This window comes from Castor canadensis, chromosome 9 (assembly GCF_047511655.1).
Source record: "Castor canadensis chromosome 9, mCasCan1.hap1v2, whole genome shotgun sequence".
NCBI classification, from domain to species: domain Eukaryota; kingdom Metazoa; phylum Chordata; class Mammalia; order Rodentia; family Castoridae; genus Castor; species Castor canadensis.
Window position 1 is genome coordinate 115,502,087 of NC_133394.1, and position 25,642 is coordinate 115,527,728.

Below are 25,642 nucleotides of genomic sequence, written 5' to 3' on the forward strand. Positions count from 1 at the left end.
AGAAGCTAATTTATCTAAAACTTGTAAGTAAACAGGAGGACCAGACTCAAACCTAGGCAAGCTAATTCCAAATCCTTCACTATTTTAGGGAGAAAACTCAAATCATCTGTGTAAAGAAATGAGGGAAGACATGGAATTAAGCCTGGACTAGAATTAGATCCAAAGGACATTATTGCCAATGTGTAGTAAATGCATCTCTTGAGCAAGTGATGGACCTTTTTCTATGTAAATTAGGCGGATGTGCTAAGTGGTTTCTTACATCCCGGCCACGTTCCACTTCTGGTGAATGGGAAGCCCTTTTTACACAACTTTCTCGCCCCGTGTGCCAATAACCGTTTGCATAATAAGCAGTCAATAGTTACTAATCCACTGAATTAGTGGAGAATATATGTGCAAATTTCAATGTTTAAAATATACACATGTACACTCATCCTGCAGAGCTGTGCTTCTAGCATATTTATAGACTATTTCTGGAAATCCAGAACTACAGAATTACACTTGCACTATTTCATAACTGTGACACTCAGAAGTAGGCTATATCAGTGATGATGTTTTTCATTCCAGTCTCAAAGCAGAGGTCCTGCATATGTGTGTGGAAAGCCCCTTCTGCGTTTGCTAATAGAAGGAAAAGCATTTAAAACGCTAATTCCCACATGAAATGAACTCCATAAAGTAAAACCTCATGCTAATGTGCTTGGTACTGGAGTGTGTTCTGCTAATGTTCACTGAGTGACTGTCCACATGACTGCGGAAAGCGGTGGTGGAGCTAAAGTTCACCTTTGCTTAACAAATCCTTTCTAAATTGACAGGAATAAATGTTCTATAAACAGTCCTTCAGAGGAAACTATTTAGAAACACAGGTTCAAGAATGACTTGTAGAAGCTACATTTTATATAAATAATTGCTTTTAATTACAAGTCACTGTTAATGAGACCAGGTCCAAATTGCTGTAGATATTTTAATGTGATAATTGTTGATAATCCATAAATTAAGATTTTTCACAATGTGTTTTACATACATTATTTCCTTTGATTCAAACCAGTTAGACCAAATTTCTGACATTACACTAAATGACATTTGGAGTGCAAGGTAAAACACACATCTGCTCTTGATCTTCTGCCCTGTGGCTCAGCACCTAAGGCAACCTGGGGCCTAATTAGACATTGAAGGGTAGGAAGTCTAGAATGAGCCCCCCCAGAGAAAATCTTCTCATGGGTAAGTATTTACTATGTAAAATCAAAAGCCAATTCTTTCTTGAAAAACAATGGTAATTTATTTTCAAATTGTTAGTTTTCCACATTACTGATGGAAATTTTACTACAGTTGGGTTTAGTTTGGGGGGTTTTGTTGCTTCTTGGAAATGCTATTAAACCTATATAGATGAACACTTAGAATAGCCAAAGTTCCCAAGATCTCCTCAGTTCTGTTTTATTCTTTATAGCTCTTACAAAAAAAAAAAAGGCGTAGCCAAAATGAATTTGAGTTATTTGGCAAAGAGTTAAAAAATAAAAGAAAAAACCACCCTGAATTGTTGCAATGTCTAGAAAGTTGTATTCTGGAAATAAAATTTTCTTTGGGGTGAAATAAATGTTCTTCATTTTGCCTGGGACAGCTGTGACCCTAGTTAATATGATTTCTTACACTAATTCTTGGTCTTTTTTTCTTTCTTTGTATTTTTTGTGACCCGATCACCTTCTTGCTTAGCAAATGGAAATTCTAGCAGTAAGTGACTGTCTTGATTCATAGACTCCTTATCGTTACCAGACAAACTGGTTCTCATCTGCCATTTGTCCTTTTGTGACCTAGCAATGTTTTGTCATGGACTACTTTAAAAGTAGTATGTGCTTTGATTTTGCATAGCCCTAATCCATGAAATGTTGGTTCTATAAAATGAGATCTTATAATATGTATGTACAACTAGTCATCTTTTTCTAAATCTATAACTAACATACTGCCTTCTAAATTTTTTAATTTTAAAAATCAAAATGCACATATCAATTTCATAGTCTGACCTCAATAAGAAATGACTCCATTTTTAAGACACACTCGTCTTACTCTTTAGGTAAGAGGTTACCCAGTTCCATTTTGCTTTACCAAGCACTTGTTGACAGATGCGATGGGGGCAAAAGTCGATGCATTTGTAAATTCCTCCCATTATGAACTTAAAGTTTTAAAGCATCCTGTATATTGCCTTCTGGTACATTCTATTTGTCCAAGGTAAAAGTGTGCTTTACACTAAAAAGGAATTATGTAACCAACAAGGACCTTGTTTTTACTTTATTGCCAATCCTCAAAGCATCTTTCATCTGCCTTTCATTGACTGCACACCATATTAACTTGCTTACTGCAGAAAAATAAATGGCAAGACATTTTTAACATGATTATTTATAAATTTTTATTGGAAGTATGCTGTCTAGTCACACGTGGAAAATAATACCTAAATTTAATGTAATATTTACTTCTAGGAACTGGAGCTCTGCCGAAGGTTATACAAACTGCATTTTCAGTTGCTGCTTCTCTTCCAGGCCTACTGTAAACTTATCAACCAAGTAAATGCAATAAAAAATGAAGCAGAGGTAAATATTCTGGAGGTGTCATGATTCTAGAAAATTTTAAAGTTTTATATATATGTGTGTTCCTTCTTTGAATAGCTAGCCAAAAGACACTTACATTGGATCATTTTTATCAGCTAAGGAATTATCCTTTTCTATGATGTGCTATGTCAGGATGCATCAGTAAGGTGACCAACATCCAGCCATCTTCAGAGGTTCAAGACAAAGGTTTTTGTGGTAGAAACAGATCTTCTCTAGAGGAACACATCAAGTCAGTGAGACCCAATGTCACATCCATTTACTTCTGAATGCGCACAAGAACAAACATGTTGAAAACCATTAAAGTGTAGGTTCAAACGTAGTGCACTTAGTTTTAATATCAGCAGATAAAGGGGGGCAAAACTATCATTGGAGAAATAATTGAGTTTTTTAAATTGTTAAATCTGTAAGGAGAAAAATATATGTGCCTGTATGTGTTTATATAAAGAACCCAGGGTAAAAAAACTCTTTTAAAATAAGGACTCTTCCTTTACCATTAAAATTTTTTTCATGATCCTCCCCCATAACAGTAAATGCATTTTTACTGTCCAAAATGTAACATGCAATCTGTTAAAACCAACATAAACATTTATTACAACTTGTTGAATTATTAAGAATATTTAAACCAGGTATATGGTGATGCTTGTCCGTACTCTCAGCACAGGGGAGACCAAGGCAGGAGGATCTCAGGTTCAGGGTAACCTGGGCTATCTAATGAGCCCTGCTCAAAAAAAGGTGCATGGGGGGGGCGGGGGGATTTAAACACTGCTGTTTGGTGGATAAAATTATTCCTACTGAAAGGAGGCCTTGAAATATTCAACATTTGAAAATGAACTTTGAGAAAATGCTATTGCCATCAGGTATATTGTGCCAGCCAACTAAATGTCCCCGTCTGCTGAAGGTTGGGCAGCCCCTTAAAGCTGTGTTTGTTTTAGGTCATCAACATGTCGGAGGGGCTTGCCCAGCTGGAAAGTATACTCAAAGAAGCCGAGGCTGCTTCGGAAAACGAAGAAATCGACATTTCCAAAGCTGTGCAAACCACGATAGAAACTGCCATTCATTCTCTAATTGAAACTTTGAAAAATAAGGAATTTATTTCAGCTGTAGCACAAGTCAAAGCTTTCAGGTAAAAGGCACATGGATTTAAAGATGCTTTTATATAACCAGACTGGGCATTTTCAGAGTTTTCAATCGTGACGTTTCAATGTCATGTCTTTGTGAAAAGCAAACGTGACTTTATTTCAATACCCTTGTTAGATTTTTTTCCACCCTCAGGTGGTGAGTAATATATCTGCGCAAATATTAAAATATACCAGTTATGCACTAGGCAATTTGGTTGTAATAGGTATTAATTTAAACACAGTAGCTACTAATAATTTCTTACATCTGAGAACTTAAACCAAAACAACCCTGTGTTTTCAGAACTCTGTGGCCCAGCGACATCTTTGGCAGCTGTGACGATGACCCTGTGCAGACGCTGCTGCATATCTACTTCCATCATCAGACACTGGGCCAGACGGGCAGCTTTGCAGTCATAGGCTCTAACCTGGACATGTCAGAAGCCAACTACAAACTGATGGAGCTCAATCTGGAGATAAGAGAGTCTCTGCGCATGGTGCAATCCTACCAGCCTCTAACACAGGCCAGGCCCGTTGCAAACATGGTGAGCACCGGGTTCTGAGAAGTGTCAGACATTACAGAGAGGAAAACTAAACTGCAGATGATTAAGAATATTAACCAAGCACCTTTTATGAACCCTTGCAATTCACTGAGAACTTTTCTGGCAGCGTTTACAATTAAAGCGTAACAAATGGCAAACCATGAAAAGCAAAGATCTGAAGAGAGGACTATTTAACAGCTGCCAATACCTCCCATAACAACTGTATGAAAAAAATTTTTTAGTTACTTAACCTACGTGAGAAGAAAAGGGCTAAAAGTGATGCATATATTACTTTCTGGAGAAAGAAGAATTCCAAGAGAGTCTGCAATAACGGCCTGTAATTCTGAGACATGGAGAGCAGGTGACATGGGGCTGAAATGGAGGCTGGTTCATTGTAGCTGAAGACCTGCAAAGTGACTTGGATTTCTACCAGTCATCAACATAATCCACAGTTACTACTTCATCATCTACGTGAACATCCAGTAGGACAGCTATACACAAGACTTATTTGCAAAAAAAAAAAAAAAAAAAAAAAAAAAAAAAAAAAAATTGAGTTTTTTTTTTTTTTCCAACTTATGGGATAAGGGTTTGGAGTGTTTTTGTTTCTTGGTCTGTGTAAGGAATTGTGTGTGTGAGTTGGGATGTGTGGATATGTGACAGTCCTATTTTCAAGGTGTGGATGTCTGGTGATTACTCTCAGAGCATGCCTAAAAGAGCACTGCAAGATTATTTTTGAAGAAATTTTATTTTATTAGCTCTAACTCTTCCTAGTGTGTAAATGTTAGAACATTTTAATAATATTTTAAAACTGGGCCTTCCCAGTATTTCAAAAAGAAATAATATATCTGTTAACGTTATTGGAATGCTGCTCAGTTCTCTGATCAGTGCTTATGTTATGATTGTTGATAACTAACCAAAGTAGACGCCTGCAGAGACTTTAAAATGTAAAAATAAAGATGTGTGCTGCCCGTCAGCTATTCTCCTTAGAAAAGTTAACTTATTTTACTCCATAATTATTACAGGAACTGTATAGACTAAAACCAGTATTTTCTTGTACATTCGTGCCATGCACTGTTATACAAGAATAGGTGTACAAAGCTAAAGGAAAAATTGTGGTCACTGATGACAGAATATGTGGTTTGCAGATTCTGAAGTACGCAGAATTCAAGAGAAGAGATGCAAAATGCATTTTTATGTGTTTATTCAGGACTCACATTTCTTAAAGGAACCTGGGGCTATGGGACAAAAAGAAAGGAAGCCTGAAGACTGACTACCAAAACACGCAATATACTTATCCACTGTCTGAGTCTGTAGCATAACACGAACTGGATTCTCTGTCCTTTTTTAAATAGCATTTTGTAAAAAGAAATGAATGTAGTCCCACGACTCCTGATTTGAAAGGAACACCTTGTATTTTTTATATGCATCTCTTACCCACTGTGACTTTCTTTTTCAACTAGGCTCTGTGATTCCAGAGTTTGGAATGTAGAAATGAAATGCTTAGCTTTGCCTTTTCTTGGGGGTGTGGACCCTGCCAGAAATGTAATTATGCTCAAGTGCATTAATTGAAGGCACTGTGCACGCCGTTGGACTGCTGACCACAGTTATGTCTCCTGCAAGATTCCATAACTGGTCACGGCACATTCATAATCACTGTATTTTTTTGACCCTGATAAAAAAAATTATTTTAACGGTGTTCTGGTACTGTAAATGGTGTCCTTTAAATTATTTAATAAGTGTTGGGTGTGGGGCAGGCAGAGAGGGATGGTGTCCAGAGACACACCACACTTTACATCCTAGCTTACTCTCCCCTTTTTTTTCCTCACCCTCCTTAGATCCTTTTTGTTAAAAATAAAAAGCATTGTAGCTCTTGGTTTGTGTGGTATTTTTAAAATGGATGAACGACTGTAGTGTGCATCATTTAGAAACTTTAAAGGGTACCTGCAGAGCTCTCAAGTAACTTTTAAAAAAAGAGAACAAAAGTAGTCAAAATAGACTGCCCAAACCAAAACTTTCAACAGTTGAAAACTGGCCTTTTGCATTTATATGTAATTTAGAAATATATAAAAATGAGTACACCTATAGAAAGCAATATGCAACCAAGTTCATTAGGATATATTTTTGCAATTGGATTTTTCCCAAACTTACACTTATTTTCCCCTCGTATTACTGATAAACTACATCAAGTGCTTAATCTATTACCTTATTTCATTCTGCTTAGAACCCAGTTTTTACTACATACAACCCTTTCTCCATTAAATTTATTGTTTATGAAGTAACAGCAAAAGAGATCTGGCAATTTGTTCATGCTACTTCTAAGATAGCCAAAGGACTTTTGCACAACAAAAATATTTTCTTTTGTGATGTAGAAAATGTAGCTATTAGCCACAGCTTACCTTAATCTGAGGAAATCACTGGATGACCTGTCTGCAAAGACTGTCCAGTGCCAGAGCACAGCGCTGATTTAGGTCTATGCGTGAGGAACAGCTGCTCGTATTTCACCTAAATGAAGCAAAATAGCTGATCCAGTGTAGTTATTTTATAGCGTTCGTTTTCTGATTTTCAAAGTAATCCAAGGTTACTTTAGATAAGGAAATGTGGACAACTGCCATGACCTCTCAACACCATAGATAACATTTTGGAGTATTCTAGCCTCTGTCTTTAAAGCTCCTCACATTTTGGGAGGTTTGGGTCACACACACGGGCAGTTGGTGGTGCTCTCATTGCTAAAATGCAGTCATTGTAACTCATGACCGCTTTGTTGGGCATCCGAATGTTCACGCACCCTAAGTAGAACAGTCTGAGCCTCACCTTTCTCAAATGTAAAGTAGGGTTAGCTGCATTGTTAGGAAAAGTGGTAACAAAAACATTTTTAAAAATGATTTTAACTACCCACCTTAATAGCCTGAGAATTTGTCTCAGGACTAGTTGCAGGCAGGTTTTTATAGTTCATTCACTTATTTAATGAATGCTTAAGTACATAGTATGTGCTCCTTGCATGTATGGGAGTCAGATGAATTTTCCTGTATCTGCTCCCAACCAAATCAAAAATAACATGTAATCCTAGCTACTCAGGAGGCAGAGATTAAGAGAATCAAGGTTTGAGGCCAGCCTGGGCAAAACAGTTCACGAGGCCTTATCTCCAAAATACCCAACACAAAACAGGGCTGGCTCAAGTGGTAGAGCGCCTGCCTAGCAATGAGGCCAGGAGTTCAAACCCCAGTACGCCACCAAAAAAAAAAAAAAAAAAAAAAAGCACCACGAACAAGTAAAAACATTACTTTACCCACACCTAAAGTTCTTAGCATTCACTTCTTGGACCCACCAATTCATCAGTCCCTGTAAGTTTCCTTAGTTGTACAGTGATTATTTCTTAAAAAGTGGGTCTGGCTTCCTGGTGCTTACCACAGGCCATTCTCACACTGACTGGATACAAAGAGGCGGCAAAGTAAGCCTACCCCATATACACCTCAGCCCAGGGCCTCTGCCTGGTCTGTATTGAGAATGGGGGAAAAAATTTAAGTGGGTCTCTGCCCATGCCCCCATATCACACCTTTGAAGCCTTTAATGATTCTAAGGCACAGCCTACTGAGTAGGCCCTGTAGAGCCCTCCCAGTCTGGCCCCACTAGCTTCATCTATCTTGTCCTCGAGTAGTCTTCCACTATGACCTTTTTTCTGGTTTTCTCTACCACAGGGCCTTTGCACGTTTTCCTAATGTGAAAGATTTCTTTCCCACTCAGCTGGTGTCAATCCTTTAGGTAGGCCCAAAGGCCTAACATCACGTCAGAACCCCCATTTTACATTTATGTAAAAGTTAACAGCCTTCTCTCTACAGAAAGTTGCATAAGGTGGAGGCCATACTGTGCTGGTTCTCCGTACTCAGTAGAGATGTGACTAAGCAGGTGCTGCTCACATTTCCATCAGCAACACCTGCAGTACTTACTAGACACTTCATCCAGCAGCGATTCAGTGGGGCAGGTGCCTAGGACTCTGGCTAGTTCCACACTGACACAGGTAGGCCTTCCCCCTCCGAACAAGGGCTCTAGAGAGGCTTCAAACCCACCTTAGGCTTTTATCCCCTCTGATTACATACTAACCAGAGCCCTTCAAGCAGTAACATTAAATGGAGTGTTCAGAAAACTGGAAGGAGGCATTAGTGGGGCCTGGTCATTAAACCAATAACCCCCAACTCAGCCTCATTAGCACTTCAGGCTCTAAACCCCAAGCTGTCCACCTCAGAGACCTGCCAGTGGAATCCATTCCTCTGGGAGTCACTTAGGGCAGCTGTCAGGTGCAGTACAGACAGCTACGTACCAGTCTAACTATAAAGACAATGAAAGCCAGGCCTGCGTCTAAATCTCTAAAGCAGGAGACCTAATTTTTTTTTTTTTTTTTGGAAGTCGTTGAGATGGGCTTCCTGGGTAACCCAGGCTAGCCCCTAGCAGCTGCCAAGGTTGCAGAGGTGTGCGCCATCACACCTGGAATTTGTCCTTTAAAATTACCAGGGCTGGAACTGAAGCTCTAAGATACAGCCCTGCTCTAGCATGGTTGAGGCCCCAGGATCAACCCCAACACCACAGAACTGCCACTGATGTTCACCTCTTGAAGAAGCTAGCAAGTCATCCCCTGTTCCAAGCCTCCCTTGTGCCACATTTGTGAGATTATGGTCAGGCTGGCTAGTTCTCCCAGTCTACTTAAGGTCACCTGTATGCTTTAAAGCTTCTACACCTCCACTGCACCCCACCAGCCACTCTCTAGGTTACTTCCAGGGTCGCAAATCTGGAGTCTGCCTGCACTTACCCCAGAAGAATGCTTTAATGTTTAAAAGGTGTTTTGGGGGAGCTGGCAGAGTGGCTCAAGTGGGAAGAGCTCCTACCTAGCAAGCATGAAGCCCGAAATTCAAATCGCAGTGCTCCCCGACCCCAAAAATGTTTAAGATTCAGCTAGCTTCTTTCTTAGAGACTTCACCTCCACAAGTCCGAGCCTCTAAATAGTTTCTCAAGTGCTTGTAACCTACTTACCTCAGCCTGGTCCACTGCATGCTATAGACAGATGTTAATGAAGTGAAGGTGACAGGCCAACCTCGAGACATAAGTTGCGGAGTCTTAGGCACCGTTTTGCAATACCTTTATTTGAAGGCTTTGTCAGAGTACACTGCCTTTCACAAGCTATTTTGAGAAGGGAGAGGGAAGGAGGAGCATGAAATGAAGTTCCCTTGTCTACTCCACTGACGATGTTAGACAGAACCATTTTTACATTTGCTAAATGATATATTTGAAGCTGAAAGTGCTGTCACATGACAGGCGTTTGCCTTTGCATCTCCCACATAAGTCTTGCCGATGGGGACGTTTAGGGTCCACGTGGCGAAGTCTCACTGGGCAGGAACATCTAGTTCTTTTACAACTCTGAAAAAAAAAAAAAAGTCAGAAATACAGATAAACCCTAGTGACCTCTTTAGGACCTCTCAGTGATATTTCTAGTCCATCCCAATACTTCCCGAATGCACTCTAAGGTCTTGACTGTGTGCACATCCTTACCTAGCTGTGACAGTGAGGAATAAAGGGTGTTTATGTTGCCATGTGTGGCAGTGGATTCGATTCTCGGGTGTAAAGTTTCTTATGAAACAACCCCCTAAGAAGATGTCTCCTGCACCAGAAAGATGATTTGTTCTCTACTCGCCAAGGTTGAACTTGTCATTGAAAGCCAAGAGCAGAATGGTTAAGGCATCTTAACTTTCAAGAGGGTGCTTTCCCCAACCCAAGGGATTCTAGATGGTTTCCCATGTTTCTTTCCACCCACCCCAAAGCTTCCAATATCCAGCTCGAGTCAAGTGCATTGATTAGGCTCTCAAACGGCAATTCAGGCTCAATGAGCTATGCGATAACAGGTAAATATAGTCACTTCTTTCCTGAGGTTATCTAAGCCCCTTTGCACAGTGCTAAGCAAATGCTTAGTAGTAAGCAAGCTATGTTATGAGTTAACCCATAGAGCTAGGAAACTTAAAATGATCTTGAACTCCATTTGTGAGCTCTTAGGCAAAACAAACTTTGAACTCCTGTGCTTATGCCAAATATTTGGATATGTGCTTTCTATGAAGTATTTGGATAAAACAGTCAATGTTTACTACTGCAAGTTAGCAGCGAAGTATCCTATTTCAGTTTTCTCTTACATTAGACCCTTCAATAGGTAGGCAAGCATTCTTCCATACTGAAAGTGAGGTCACAGGTTCCAAAGAGGCTTAACATGACTACATTTTACAAGCACAGAAGGAAGATAACACCAGGCCCCATATTTCCCAGTGGGATATGATTTCTACACCCCCAGCAAAAAGCAATCAAAACCTAAGCTCACTGGGAACCTAATCTCTTAGGAAACACATTCAAGGAGATACACTAAACCCCTCTACCACTGTCTAACTCAGACACAAGATGCAAACACTTACTTGACACGTGATATCCTCCACTCGGTAAGGATTGTAAGACTTCTGACAAGTTCTGCAAAACTGTTTGAAGTAAACCTGTGATGAGACAGAAGAGCAGCTTGAAGCAAGAGCCTCTTGACACTTCTGGCAGGAAGATTCAGTAAGTTAGTGTCCCTTACCTTGTTGGTGCCTTGTACACACCACACGTAGGCACTCTCCCACCGGATGTTACAGTCCTTGCAATGATAGTAGCCATACTTCTGCTCTAAGAACTAAATAGGACAGCAGTATTTCACCCACACGTCACCTGGATTATCCTTCATTTCAGAAGCTGGGAAGATCTTTTTGATACTTAAAATGGGCAACTTCATTCCAGAAAGGAATGAAGGAATGGAGGAAAATAGGGTCAGGTTTGAGTAAGCCTCTAGAATGTAGTAATTGAGTTAATCTTAGTCAAACAAAGACATGGGAGCCCAAACAGCTTATATACCAGATTAATTTGACTCATAAGGCTGATCGACAAATAGATGTTTTTCCCTCAGGCAAGGGAAAACTCAGATATGGAGTTACCCAAGTCTTTTTTGCAGGATAAGGTCTGAGCTTAGAATATGCACAGGTGAAAGTTGTTACACTGAAAAGGCTGTGCATCCAAGATTCTGTTACAAGGTGTCACCCAGATTAAAATCACTGTGCTGCTAGTTTCCATCAGACAGTCCTGCTACACATCTGTAAGCATGGTTCATTTAGTATGAATAGTACTGCCTTATCTTTAAGCTTTTCTTCCCACCCAGAGAGAAGTTGTAAGCAAGTTTTTAAGAGTTAGGCCTTTAGGGCCGGTAGTATTCTGGAGAGCACTATGCTGCTATTGCACAGGTGAGCAAACAAGACGACCAGGAAGGTTAAGACTTGCCTAAGAGCATATCCAGCTGTGTATGGCAATGACCAAGCCAATACTGACAGCCTTGCTTCTTGATTCCCCCTCCCATTCTACTACCACCCCCCCCCAAAAAAAAAAAAAGTCTCCTTAGGGTCCTTTACACCTCTTACACCTTTCCACGCTCCACTTCCCCCGAGTTACAACTACCTAGGGTGTGCCCCAGTCCTTGAGGGCCTGGCTCTGGCCGTCTCCGGGAGCAACACAGGGCACTACAAAGACGTAAGGAGTACTGAGTTTCTGGGAGGTGAGAATTCTTCCACAGTACTGGTTCAATACAGTACTAAGCTTCTGCATGATAGGGGACACCTGTACCTCCTGCATTTGGGAGGCGTAGGCAGGAAGCCCACTAGTTGGAAGCCAGCCTGGGCTACTCAGAAGCTTCAGCTTCTCTAGACTGTCCACTTGGAAAATGGAGGCAAGAGTCAGGGGACAGCAGATTTGGAGCCCAGTCCATAACGGATTGTGACAGTTTTTGCGGGGTTTGCCACATTTAGTCGGGGAATGAGAGGGATCCTCGGGCACTGACCCTCCCGCCAGTAAATTCACCCTCTGGCGCTCTGCTGCGTGTGTAGCTCATCTTCCTCATCCGAAGACCAGTCCAGACTGGGCTATGCGTCCATCGCCTGGGCCTTACAGCGCAGACGTGATCAGAATAAGAACAGTCTTATTAGGACACCAAAGTTGCTGCCAGCGAGCCAGGCTATCCTCAGTTTGATTCTATTGCCGCGCTCAGCGGCTGCAAACCCCCGCGCAGACAAGGTGGGCGCCCTAGAAGGAAGCGTGGCATCTCCACGTGTCGCGACAAGCCTGGCCGCAGGAGGAGACCCCGGCCTCCCTCCTCGAGCTCACCTAGGCCCACCATGGCCTCACCTGGAAGCGCAGGCGCTCCTTGCCCGGCGTTACGCTCCGCGGCGACGACCCCTCCAGCGCGGCGGCCGCCTCCGCGCCGTCCCCGCGGTCCCCGCCGTCCCCACCGTCCTCCGGCCTTCCCGCCGCCGGGAGCTGCTGTCGACTTCTCGGCGCGGGCTGCGGAGCCACCCCGCCATCCCGGGCTTCCCGCGGGGACAGCCCGGGCCCGTCGGTCGGCTGCTCCCACTCGTCCTCCTCCGACCGCGGCTGTCGGGACGCCTTCTCCGCCGCCTCCTGGCCCTCCTCCGGGCTTGGCGGCCTCGCGGGGCGCGGCCCTCGCTCTCCCTCCGGCGTCCCGGGCCTCGGCTCGTCCTCCAGGAAGGCGGTGAGGCGGCGGGACACCACGGGCGAGTACACGGCGACGGTGCGCGGGAAGCGCACGGGCCGCGGGGCGCCGGCCGCAGGGCTGTCGGGCTGCGGGGAGGCCGAGCCGCCGCCCGCCGCGCCCTCGGCGCTGGGGACCCGGCCGGCCGGGGGGCTGGGGTCGCGCGGCCGGCGCTGCAGCGTGCGGCGTCCCAGCGAGCACTGCACCGCCGCGTCCCTGCGCGGGTTCACCTGCACCGCCACGTCGCGGTTGCTGGTCCGGCGCGGGAGGCGGCCGACGCCCGGGCTCACCTGCGACAGGAGGGCCACCAGCTGCGCCCGTCGGTAGCTGTCCAAGTTCTCGGCGGCCGTCAACGGCGCGCAGCCGGGAAAGGACGGCGAGGCCGCCCCTGTCGCAGAGGAGGACAAGGGGGAGGCGGCGGCCGGGTAGCCCCCGCCTCGGAGCCACCAGCCATCCCCAACCGCCGCGCCCTTGGCCTTGGCGGCCGGCGGGTAGGGGAAGGGGTATGAGTAGGGGGCGCACGCCGGGTACATGTAAGCGTCCAGCACCTCGTCCCCTAAGGCAGCCATACACGCAGCCCAGCTGCTGCTGCCCGCTGCCGCGCCCTAAATAGGCGGCCTCCCCCCACCCCCGGGAGGCGGGAGACGCCCCCGGCCCCTCGCCGCGCGGCACCGCCCTCCGCGCCCTTCCAGCCACCGCCCGCGTCCCCACCCGGGAACCCTCCCCGACCTTCCGTAGGGAAACTCTCCACACCTGGAGGCGGACACAAGCACCCTTAGATGATGCGCACAGAAGGCCGACCAGATTAGGATTTCAACCAGAGAATCAGCATGGGATCCGCTGGGCCAGGTGGTCCCCGTACCCTGATTGTCCCAGGAGTTGCTAGTAAGCAAAATGCCAAGGTGTGGGAACCGCTTGGGCCTAGTAACTGTTGTCTCAGTTCACAGGCTGTTTGCTCTCTGGAGTTCCCCTTCCCAAGTGGTGATCTGGAGGTACCAGTTTGCTCTTCTCTGGAGTGGAGAGTAGTTCTACATGTTCTAATCAAACCATTTCTCCAAAAGATAAACTGATTTGGCATGTGTTTACATAAATGCAGAAGACCAACTGAATCCACTGGAAACATATTGGTGGATCATTGTCAATAAATAGATGTCAGATCAAATAATCAAATGCATCAATGTAATTTTCTCTTGATTTGATACTGGCTTGACAATAAAATACTGTATTTCACTGTTTCGTTGACCTGTTTGGGACTTTTCCAAATGCAGGTCAAAATTTAACACTATCAGGTATTTAGAAGTTGAGCAAGCATATTCTGTTTTACAATTACATAAACTCAATTATGCTTTACAATGATCGCTGGTTTTACTCACATAGCGCACCAAAATTGTACTGGTCCAATCCCTGCTTTCTAATACAAGTTTCTATCTGTTAAACAGTCACAGAAACCGGGAATAGTGAAAACCGAAAAGCACACGTAACCAGGTGAGGCATCACTATAACTGACCCAGGTGCAAGTTATATTAGGACATTGATTTGTAATTTATGAAAACACTTGGTTACTACGCCACTGCAACTTTACAATGGGAGGATCAAGACTGTTAGAAGTAACGTGAACCAATTGTTACTCTTTATGTAAACCATAAGCCCACCACAGGCCATAGATATAAGGAACATTTCAGCAAGATAGAAGCTCGTCTGCATCTCCATGTTTAGACAGAAGTCTGGGTGGTTTCCATCATTATTAAGTTATCTGCTTTCACTGTGCCATAGGACGTGTCTGCCATTTCTTCTTCTTTCAGTTTCTTATACGAAATATCTGTATCTTCATCTTCATCTAGAGGATCTCTCTTGTGCAGTATTTCACTTCCATACATTTTATATATTAAGACAAAAATCCCTGCTTCTGCAGACTGGAAAAGGGCATAAAGCAAGGGAAACATGTACATGCTTCCTATGAAGCGTGGGGGGAAAGCCAATTTGAGAATGGCAGTACAGAGCTGTACATTCTGACTCCCTGTTTCCAGACATACTGTCCTCTTGCAGTTGGGTGGAAGATGGAAGAGAGTGGCTAAGCCATAGCCTGAGGCATAGCCTGCCAAAGGCATAAAAATGGCAACCACATAAACAGATGCAGGTATACTTGCCAGTAGTTCAGGTCCTAACATAGTGCCGGTCATTATGAAAAGGACCACGAGAGTCACTAGCAGAGACCACAGGGAAACCTAGTAACAGAAAATGGATAAACAAGCCATCAGTAATAGACCACCGAAGAGGAATCCAAGCAAAAGAATCCTAGGCTCACGGAAGAAAATACTCATCTAGGAGATCTTTGGTGTTTCTAAAGATAGGGAGGTCACCTTTTCAGAAGGCACTCAAATCCATGTAGGATAGGTCTACTTGTTTGGAGGCCTGTCTTTAAGTTTAGTGTCAAGTTGCCTTCTATAGCTTCTGGCCATTGCCTTGGATGGGTCCCCAAGAGCAGTATGAGACCAGTCTTTGAAAGTTGTAAACCGGTAATCCGGGGAAGGCTATTTTTCTCCAAAGCAACTTCCCAGCCTCTCAGCTTCCATCATGTAGCTTGTTTCAGTGTGCTGACTGTTCTGAGCATGTATTAAATTTGTCAATGTGCTTCTTAAAAATGGAGCAGTTAGTATTGAGCCTGATAACCCAGGGATGGTCTGAGGAACAGAGTGGACAAATGGAAGTTTCCATTCTCTGAACAGGACCCCATGTTTTCCATAAAAAATTAGTTGTCATTTTACAAGAGATAAAAGGCCACTAAAATTTTTAATAAAAACTAACCTAGTGTATGACTTTTTTACCTTCAAAATACAGAGCAGAGGGTTGGAGGCATGGCTCAAGCAGTAGAACACCTGCCTACCAAGCACAAAGCCCTAAGTTCAAACCCCAGTACCACCAATAAACAAATACACTGCAGAGGATTGTTAACAATATTGAAATAATTTTGAACTCAGATTATATAACAGAAAAAAATGCAACTGTTAAATGTGAGGAATTACTTGTAATTTTGCACACCCCTCTCTTTTTCATTTGTTCATGAGAAATCTCCCATCTGGAAGTTTCTAACAATGCTTAGGAATTATAATAGATGGGCTTAGATATAATACTGCTATCTCTGTATAAAGCATGAAAAAATGTCATCTTGATGTTCTGACTGGCACATTTCACTCATTCAAATAAATAGTAATGTAGAAAGCTAAAAATTCCCTCCTAGTACCTCTTCAGATTGGTAGCTAACTTTTTTTTTTAATGTAATGGGGGTAAGGTGGGAATTGAGCCAGAGAGAACTGCCCAAGTGTTGCCTCTGCTGCTCTGGTTATAAGAGGGAAGGAACCCTTTTGGAGTCTGTGGGATTGACATATAGTTGATGCTTTTTTTTTTTTTCTTAGTGGTACTGGGGTTTGAACTCAGGGCCTTGCACTTGCTAGGAAGGCACTCTAGCCCTTTTTGCTTTTATTTTTCACAGTCTCATGTTTACACTTGGGCTGGCCTGAACTATAATCCTCCTGTTTACACCTCCCACATAGCTGGGATGTGCCACCATGTCTAGCTTATTGAAAGTTAACTTTTTGCCTGAGTTGGCCTCAAACCACTAGCTTCCCAATCTCCGCTTCCCAATCTCCGCTTCCCAAGTAACTGGGATTACAGTTGTGAGCCACTGTGCCTAGCCTTGAAAATTATTTAAAAATTATTTAAAATTTATCTGGGCTTGTCAGAAATTTTACCCTAGAGAATGCTGAAATAATTATTATATAAGGTATGCATACTACACATGTACAAATGGCAGAAACCAAACTATTACAAATCAAAACTTAAGTCTGAAAATGTACCACATTGAAAGCATTGACAGAGAGTATGATTCTTCACTTTGAAAAACATTGGTTCCAAAGTTCCTTTAAAGTATTTAATATTTAAAATCATTTGGGTGAGCAGTGAGATTTAGTGCTCATTTTCAAGTGTTTACAAAAGTATAACAATTATATGAAGCATGTCTTAATAGTGTGCTAATTAAGACTATGGATAGACTCACTTTAATTGTAAAAGTAGCCAATCTTATTGAGTTGTTTGTTATTTAAGTATATTTCTTCTGGATTTAGTGTATAAATAGCTCTTTTTCTTTCAACTTGCAATTCCTTGAAAATTCCTGAAGTTTTATAGTAAATGTCATTCCATTAATGGCAATAATAATAATGGCATAATGCATTAGCTTAATGATTAAGTTTAATAAATTCTAAATCCATCTGAAGATTATGGGTGTATTGTATAACTATGTATAAATATATGTATATTTACATGCTAGTGTATTTATTACATTCACATGTTCTTTTAATCATTTCTTCACCCTCTACTTTTCATACAACTAAAGACTGACCCCATGTATAGTTAGATTACTTTAGAAAATAACAGAAGTAAAACACAAAAGATTATATCTTAAGTCTACATAACTGAAACACTGGAGTGTCTCTTTCCCCCCTCATTTGTGTAAAGGAATTTGACTCTGTGTTTTAGAATAGTTAATTATGTATTTTATTTGACTAACTTCCTGAAATGAGCAACCTGTTCATGGTTTTCTCTTTTTCACTAGCTGAGTTTTCAAAAAAAGTATAATTTACAAATAGTCTATTTTTTCTCCAGTTAGCTATTAGAAAATCTCTATTGCTATAAAAGCACCCATTTTTAAAAATAATGCAATATTGGAGAAATTCTGCCTAAAATGAAAAAAAACCTCCCATTCTTTCCCGAGCTCTAGAAGTCATATAAAATAATGCAGTGGGGAAGGAAAAGTCAAATTTAGCGATGGTAATATAATCGACATTATTCAGGACCGAATTTTATTTTGTGCTTTAAAACCAGTATTTTGCACATTATATCAACACAACCTGACTTTTCAATTTTAAAAATCCTACTAGTGTCAACTTATTTTTTAATTAATAAAATATTTTAAGGGCACTTACTGCAAGGTTTCTCAGAATTAGAGATCCACTTCTGGAAATATTGCAATGCATTTCTAAAATCATGTACAAATTCTGTTAAAATACTTGTATTTAATCCACTTTGATTTTTTAGTAATAGAGTTATTGGAAAATGTTGCCATTTGGTTGCATGCACTGTCATCTCCACCCCCCCATGGCCTGATTCCCCTCCATGAATGCTACTAGAGCTGTATGTTGTTTTTAATTAAGCTATGTTTTGATTAACACAGAGTCTCATTACGCAGACCAGACTGGCTAGAACTCTAGATCCTCCTGTCTCAGCCTCCAGAGTGCTGGGATTACAAGCATGAACCACCATGCCACGCATGAGCTCTATCTTAATTGGAGCTATAATTCTAGGAATTCCAAAAGTTTGTTGCATAAACTTGTTTCATAGTTTATCCGTGCAAGTACTGCCAAGACTTTTCCTTCCTTTCCTTGCTTTCCAAACTTGTAGCATTTCAGCTGCTGGTCAGAGACCAAGGACTGTAGATGAGCACAGAAGGGAAGAGGCACCTTACCTTCACAATGTAGTCAGCCACTCGGTTGTATTTGTAGCGGATGAAGACTCCCAGCCCAATTGGGATGAGAGTACTACAGAGAGTCAGGGTCACCGCCCCTAGGGGTAGTAGCTGCACCAAAGGGGTGTTGATCCAAGCCCGGCTGTAGATCCACAAGCAGAGGGGCATCAAGACCAGGGCGAGAAGCGTGGAGGAGATGGTCATGATGATGCTGCAGAAAAGGGAAGAAGTCAGAAAGGGCTTTGAGCCAAAGGGCCAGCCAACCTTTTCCTTACATGTTGGGTCTGTGTGTGTGTGTGTGGGGGGGGGTAAAATTGCAAGTCCTGGGGGCTGAAATCTGCAAGAACCTACTTCATCATGGGGGACTGACTAGACAGTCGCTTTTCTGAGCTTAATGCCTAATGGAAACATGAGCCCTAGGCAAGAAAAACCAGCCACCCCAATCAGGAGGAGGGCTGTCTAACGCCTGAATCCGGATGGTTCTGGGGAGAGAGAGCAGTTTCTTTTTCTTTTAATCCTCCCAAGCTCCCAGCAATATTAGACATGGTAAAGCTGGTGGATGCTACTTGTTGGATTAAACTCGATTATGTGGCACTCTATATAAGATTACCTTCTTTATTGGACCGATCGCTCTAATTTGCTTTTGCATTTCCGGCGAGTCCTAGTTTCAGACTTCCCCATTCTCTTTGTCCTGCAGTGCCCGAAGACCTGCGCTAACAGCCTGGCACTCCGGCAGGATAGCGAGAGCCCTAAAGGGCCGGGGCTGTGACCCTTCCGGCAGCTCTGTCCCCGTCTAGATCATCCCCCTGACACACTACCTCCCGACATGGGGAGTCCCCTTCCCCTTCCCTCCACCAAGCCCCATTCCGTCCACCTCTGTGTCCGCTCTCCTTGGCTTTCAGCCCTTGACTGTAACCGCGATCGACTAGGGTGAGAAAGACGCCTGAGGACGAGGGCCATACCTGAGGTTCATGTCGCCGTCAACCAGCAGGGACATGAGATTGGAGAGGTTGCCGCCGGGACAGCAGCCACACAGGAGCACCGCCACGGCGGCCACCTCATCCAGCTTGAAGGCGAGGGCCAGCAGGAAGGCCAGCAGCGGCAGGAAGCCGAACTGGCAAAGCGCGGCCAGCAGCGCGCCCACGGGCCGGCGGACGTGCGCGCCGAAGTGGTTCACGTCCACGGTGCAACCCAGGCCCAGCATGGTGATGCACAGGGCGGCGCCCACGAACACGTTCAGCCCGTGGTTCAGCGGCGTGTCCCAGAACGGGGGCTCGTGGGGGACCCAGGGCCGCGGGAACGGGGACGAGCCCTGACCCTCCGCGCCGCCCGTGAAACCACTGCTCGTGGGCTCCGGGGTGGCGGTCGGGCCGGGGCTGAAGCGGATGCTCGGAGCCGCCGTGGCGCTGGAGGCGGGGGCGAGCGGGAAGTTGGTGCCGGGGCTCGGGCTGCTGGCGTTGAGCGACAGCGTGGAGTTGTCCCACAACAGCGAGGACGAGTCGAACAGCAGGGTGGCGTTGTCCGGGCCGTCCATGGCGCTGTCGGCTCGAGGCCGCAGGTCTGCGGAGCTCTGTCCTCTGTCCCCTCCGACCGCGCGTCCGTCCGTCCGTCCGCAGCCTCCCAACCAGCCTGGGAACCAAGCCCCCGCTGACGTGCTGCCCGGCGTCGATGCGGCGCCCCGCGCGCTGCCTGGCACTCAGCAGAGCGCAGTCCCCGAAGGTGAACCGCGCGCAGGCTGCGCCCCCGCCCCGCGCCCCGCAGGCCCCGCCCCGCCCCGCCGCCTGTCCCCACCCTCCCGCCTGTTCTCCCCACCCCACCCCCCCTTTTAATCATCACTAAGTGGTTCTGTTAGAGTGCAGCCAGGGACGGAACAAAGACCTGCAGTACAAGACGACAAACCCTGGTCTGAATGCCCATCCCCGGTTCCAATGGGCACAGCCTCTTGTTCTTTTCTGATTTTTGAAATAAAATTATTCTAACTCATACATCAAAACATAAAAATGGTACAAGAGGGATCATGTGATGTTTGCATATAGGTATACACTGTGTGATGTTCAAATCAGACTGAAAGTGTCTCTTGTCATTTCTTTATGATGAAAACATCCACAATGCTTTCTTCTAGCTTTTGGAAATAGGAAGTACATAATTGCTATTTGTAGTCACCAGAACGCTGCCCCTTTGATAATGAAATCTAGAGGACCAGACTCTCCAAGGGTGGGGTGGGGAGCTTATCTATGCACGCACATAAACCATATACATATTAACCTGCAGCCCCAGGCATCGAGAGGGGCGCCTGGCCAAATAATGAGCGATTCTCTGGCAGCAGGACATAATATCTGGCCTCAATTTGCAAACAAGTTTTTATGCTCAGTCTGAAAGTAGAAAGTAATAATAAAGCTAGTAGTTTTTGAGCCAGGATTGTGCAAGGGGGTGTGTATATTTATTTTGATTATCGTGGCAAAGCAATGGGATAGATGCTGTTTTTACAAGCTCCATTTAAAAAATATTTGTTTACTTTTAAATTGTTGCCTAGCAGTTGTACATGTTTATGAGTGTGACATTCTAATAATGTGTACAATGTTAATAACCAGATGGGGTGATAGCAATCCCCTCAGACAGTTATCATTTCTTTGTGTTGGAAACATTCAAAATCCTCTCCATTAGCTATTTTGAAATATTCAATTACTTGTCAACCATAGCTACCCTACTGTGACAAGCTAGATTTTTCACAAAGGAGAAATCTGAGACAAAGGGACAAACCATACTCACATGTACCCAGTTGAATGTGCATGTTGCTATGTCCTTAAGCTCAGCTAAGAAAAGTCTCTATGAAATATGTGTATTTAAGAAGTTATTGACAGGTAAGATATTCCAGTGGCCACAGATTTATGAAGTGTCAAGAGCAAAGTCCTGACACTGAGATTAAAGGACCGAAAAGAAATGAAGTGCTGAGATTCTCTGATTTAGACAGGTTTATCCCCAAACAAATCAAATTCAGAGTTCTTAGGAGGTGGTGCCTTTCGAAGAGGGATTGTGCTCTCTGGAGTGACTATACTGTTCTAGCCAGTTGAGCTGTGAAAGCCAACATGGGAATGTCTAGGCGGAAATCAAGGCTGTCTTAGCCCATGGTTACTCTTGAGCAGAGCCAAGGTAGAGTGAGTTGGTCCCTGTCCATGTCCCTGATGCAGAGGAATGTGGGTAACTTACATTACCCAAAGATGCACAAAGTCCAGGTGTTTGCATTTCCTCCTCCCCAAATCTCATGGAAATGGCAGAGAATATGAAAAACAAGACAAAGTCACACCATACTGCACTTTTTTTTCTTGCTTTTATTTTTTTTTTAATTTTTTTGTTCATTTATTCACATGTGCATACATTGTTTGGGTCATTTCATACTGCACTCTTAATCACAAATAATTATTTCTTCTCATTAGATGATTGATTACGTGAGGGCAGAGCTTCGCAAGCATTTAGGAAAACACCATGTTCTTACACATTTCCAAGACACTAAACTCCAAAGAAAGAAAGAAAGAAAAAAAGCAGTAACATCTATAGAGCTTTGAAGGAAGTGAGTTGTGATAAAAAAATTATGCTAAGTTTTCATTTAGGCTTATGTAGGTAAAACAAAGATATTTAGATGTACGATGAAACATGTTACCCAAATGTTGAGTATATTGAGAGGATGCACCTGGAGAAACAGACAAGAAAAGAGGAGACACTGTAGAACCTTGCTATAGTTTGGATCTTGACTGTATACCCTCAAGGACTGTGTATTAAAGGGTTGGCACTATTGGGAGCTATGGAACCTTTAAGAGGAGGGGCACAGTGGATAAGTGTCAAAAGGCATTGTAGGACCCCAGCCTCCTCCTCACTGACTTGATTTCTGGCCATGAGGTGAACAGTTTTGCTGTACTATGTGCTCCCACCATAATTTGCAGCTGTCACCATAGGCCCCAAAACAACAGGGCCAATCAATCATGGACTGGATCCTCTAAAATTTTGAGCCAAAATAACCTTTTCCTCTTTATAAGTTGGTTATCTTGGGTATTTTGTTACATTGATAGAAAGCTAACTAACACAAGCTTTTATATTCTTGAAGCCACAGGATAAACAGAGAACACACATGACAGAGGATCCAGCTGAAGCGCAAGTGTGCAGGCACCAAGACTATTTGCCTCAGAACACCTCCTCCTTGTGCTAAAGATATTACAATCCGTAATCAAATTAAATGAGCAGTAATTATAGGCAGACTGACTCATTCATCCAGCTCCTCTTGGGATTGGGGAGGAAGGCAATTTGTGCAATGGGGGAAGACTGAAAACAGAAAGTGATGGGCTGGGATGGAAAGTCATCAGGATTGCACTAAGCCTGCAATCTGGGGCCTGTAGACTTGTGGTCACTCTTGCTGATGAGGCTATTGTCAAGGTAAAGGAAAGAAGGTGCCCTTCCCTCCCCTCTTCTTCCCCATCTCCCCACTCTTAAGGAGAAAACACCAAGATTGGAACACAGAGCTCATCCTTGAGGTGCAACGCCAAAGGTGGATTGGCTCGGGTCATTTCACTTCCAACCACTGTCTTCTGTTTACTGTTGCTGCCACTTACCCAAGAATACTTAGAAGATAGAGACAATAGTATATTATTCAGTTATTTAGAAAACATAGATGTAGTGTCTTATTGCACAAAATATGCTAGATTAAAGATTAACTGTAATAATGTAACCTTGCAACAAAATTCTGAAGAAAAATATTGACAAGTATTTATCTTGCCCTTGGATAGAGAATCGTTTTCTAAGCAAAACAATAAGAAGAGAAATAATGGAAATCTCAGTAGATGAGCTTTACATATTAATAAAAACAAACATCACAATAGGAAAAAATGAAAATGATATGAATAGACCCAAACTCACAAGAAGGAATACAAAAACCAATATACTTAAATACATTCACACTCACAGATAACCAAATAAATTAAATTGAAGCAATTAAAAGCCATTTTCAGCACTGAAAAACACTCAAATAAATAAAATTATGTTATGGTGGCCGAGTGCCAGTGGCTCACATCTGTAATCTTAACTACTTGGAAAGCTGAGATCAGGAGGATCATGGTTCAAGTCCAGCCCTGGCAAATAGTTGCCAAAACAACTGGAGCAAAATGGACTGGTGATGTGGCTCAAGCAATAAAGCACCAGCTTTGTAAGCACAAAACCTGGAGTTCAAACTCCAGTCCCACCAAAAAAAAAAAAATTATGGCATGGTGGCAAGGATATACTACAATCCTCTCCACACTTGTCTGCTAGTTTTACTTTTCTAGAAGAAAACTTGTTAGTAGATGACAACGGCGACCCTAAGATTGTGTATCCTCCTTGACTCAGTAATTCTATTTCCAGGGGTTTAATCTGAGGAAACAACCAGGGAATTAAAAATAAAAATGAATATTATACTGAGCAGTTATTATGTATTGGACAATCTTTCTAAGCCTTCATGGATCATCTCATTTAACTCTTTTTATTTTTTTCATTTAACTCTTATAGTAGGTTAGAAGTTTGCCAAGGTACTCCCAAGTAGGGAAAGAGTCACAAACTGAACCCGAGCTTTTTGTTTCCAAAGCTTGTAATCCTAAATCCAATGTTATCTAGTTAAATGAGATAGAGTACATTAATACAGGAGACTATTATGCAGCTATGAGGTATGTTTTACAACTAGAGTTCTTCCTTCCCCCACCATGTTTGATAGCAATCCCAGGGCCTTGTGCATGCTAGGCCAGTGCTCTACCACTGAGCTACATCTTCAGCCCAATAACCAAAGTTCTTTAATCTGAAGTCCATGGATGAACCTGAGAATCTACTTAAAGAATATGTCATCTTTTCAGTATATGTGCTTTGTTGTGTTTCTTTGAGGAGGTAGACCTATGGTTTTTCTTTGATTCCTAAGAGGGTCCAAGACACATTTAGGAGAATATTAAATGACAAAGGAGAAATTCAAATGATATAATCTTGAATGATAATTTAAAATGGTGTAAGCCTACACATGCATACACTTACATTCTAATGTATATGTTAAATATAAACTGAGAAGGAATTTCCCCAATGTATATTAAGTCTGAGGGGTATATTTACAGCGATTTTTATTTTCTTCTTTGACTTCACTTTTTCTAAATATCTGCTGTGAACAATAAATTTTAAAAATAAAATCTAGAGGAAAAATACATCACACTAGCATCAAAACGCAAATCACTATACCACATTCATAAGACCACAGGCTGCTAGATGAAAAATATGTAAAAGATAATTTATAATAGACAAGTATTTTCTAGAATAGAATAGAAAAAGTTCTACTTCACTAGTGCAAAATATGAAAATTTAAAAAATCAATTTGACTGTATTCTCAAAATAGTAACCCCTAGCTCTGGCAGCACAATGGGAGAAACCCTAAACACCTTTGATGGGAGTGAGGTACTTGATACAACTTCTGGGGAAAACATTTTGATAATACATTTCTGGACATTTTTTTTAAAAAGTAAGATTATTTCAAGTGAAGTGCCAGCAATTCTGGCTCAAATTGGTTTATCCCAAAAATGGGATTTGTTGACTCATGGAAATAAAGAATCTCTGTGTTAAAATGAGGATGTGTCTTTCTCCATCTCTCAGCTCTGCTTTCTGTATGTGATTTCTTCATAGAAGGTCCCAGAAATTTCAGATATATCCTATCAGCTTAGAACTGACTGTGGGAAGAGAGTCCCTACTTCCCAGCATTATAAAAGGCCCGAGGTAATTTGGCCTGTGAAAGGTAGCTGTGCCCACCCTTAAACCAATCACTGTGGGCACAGGATGGATGACCCCACTCCAGTTTAGAGATGCTTCATCCCACTCATGACATATGAACTCAAGAGCTGGCCAAAGGTTTCCTCACAGGAATGTGGTGTAATAGTGTGTGCTGTTAACAGAGGAGGATAAAGGGATGTGAGGCAGACAGAAGCACTAGGTGCTCACAGAAGTTGTGTCAATCGAACCAACACCCAAAGGTGTGTGAATGCTTCTCCCATTGCATTTCCAGTGTATTGTGAGAATATCAATTAAATTTTTAAAGTTTCATATTGCTACTAGTGAAGTCAAACCTTTTCTACTTAATAATAGGAATACTTTATTATAAATTATCTGTCTTTTGCCTATTTACAGAAATTATCTTACTTGCAGACAATTTATAAGGAAGCAAAGTATGATCATGATAATATAAATAAATTAGAAACTACCAAAATGGCCAATAACATATAATAGAATATTCC

The 25,642-nt window shown here is 42.8% G+C and overlaps 3 protein-coding genes and 1 non-coding gene across 17 annotated transcripts in view; 2 read left to right on the forward strand and 2 right to left on the reverse strand.

Annotated features, from left to right (window-relative positions):
* Fryl (FRY like transcription coactivator) overlaps positions 1-6,124 on the forward strand; it is a 222,240-nt gene extending 216,116 nt beyond the window's left edge. For 10 of the 13 annotated variants that reach the window (XM_074042290.1, XM_074042288.1, XM_074042295.1 and 7 more), the window contains 4 exons: positions 1,705-1,722; positions 2,466-2,576; positions 3,527-3,717; positions 4,014-6,124. In XM_074042290.1, coding sequence (XP_073898391.1) covers positions 1,705-1,722; positions 2,466-2,576; positions 3,527-3,717; positions 4,014-4,272 — 579 coding nt within the window. In that variant the 3' untranslated portion in view covers positions 4,273-6,124. The remainder of the gene's footprint in view (positions 1-1,704; positions 1,723-2,465; positions 2,577-3,526; positions 3,718-4,013) is intronic. The other 3 variants (XM_074042296.1, XM_074042300.1, XM_020158456.2) reach the window with 1 other exon arrangement.
* Positions 6,125-7,639: 1,515 nt separating this feature from the next.
* Positions 7,640-7,769, forward strand: LOC141411264 (small nucleolar RNA SNORA51). Its single transcript, XR_012436068.1, has one exon. It is a non-coding gene; the product is annotated as a small nucleolar RNA SNORA51 (small nucleolar RNA).
* Positions 7,770-9,290: 1,521 nt separating this feature from the next.
* On the reverse strand, positions 9,291-13,440 carry Zar1 (zygote arrest 1). Of its 2 annotated transcripts, XM_020158458.2 has the most exons (4): positions 12,481-13,440; positions 10,853-10,945; positions 10,695-10,769; positions 9,295-9,657 (listed from the first exon to the last, which is right to left on the reverse strand). In XM_020158458.2, the coding sequence occupies exons 1-4, from the start codon at positions 13,411-13,413 to the stop codon at positions 9,514-9,516; spliced, it is 1,245 nt and encodes a 414-aa protein (XP_020014047.2). In that variant the 5' UTR covers positions 13,414-13,440; the 3' UTR covers positions 9,295-9,513. The 2 variants fall into 2 exon arrangements, with proteins under 2 accessions (XP_073898402.1, XP_020014047.2); XM_074042301.1 differs by lacking the exon at positions 10,853-10,945 and having other exon boundaries at positions 9,291-9,657.
* Positions 13,441-14,009: 569 nt separating this feature from the next.
* Slc10a4 (solute carrier family 10 member 4) lies at positions 14,010-20,036 on the reverse strand. The gene is made up of 3 exons (XM_020158425.2): positions 19,325-20,036; positions 18,363-18,573; positions 14,010-15,069 (listed from the first exon to the last, which is right to left on the reverse strand). Exons 1-3 carry the CDS (start codon positions 19,894-19,896, stop codon positions 14,557-14,559), a joined length of 1,296 nt encoding a protein of 431 aa, XP_020014014.1. The 5' UTR covers positions 19,897-20,036; the 3' UTR covers positions 14,010-14,556.
* Positions 20,037-25,642: the final 5,606 nt, after the last annotated feature.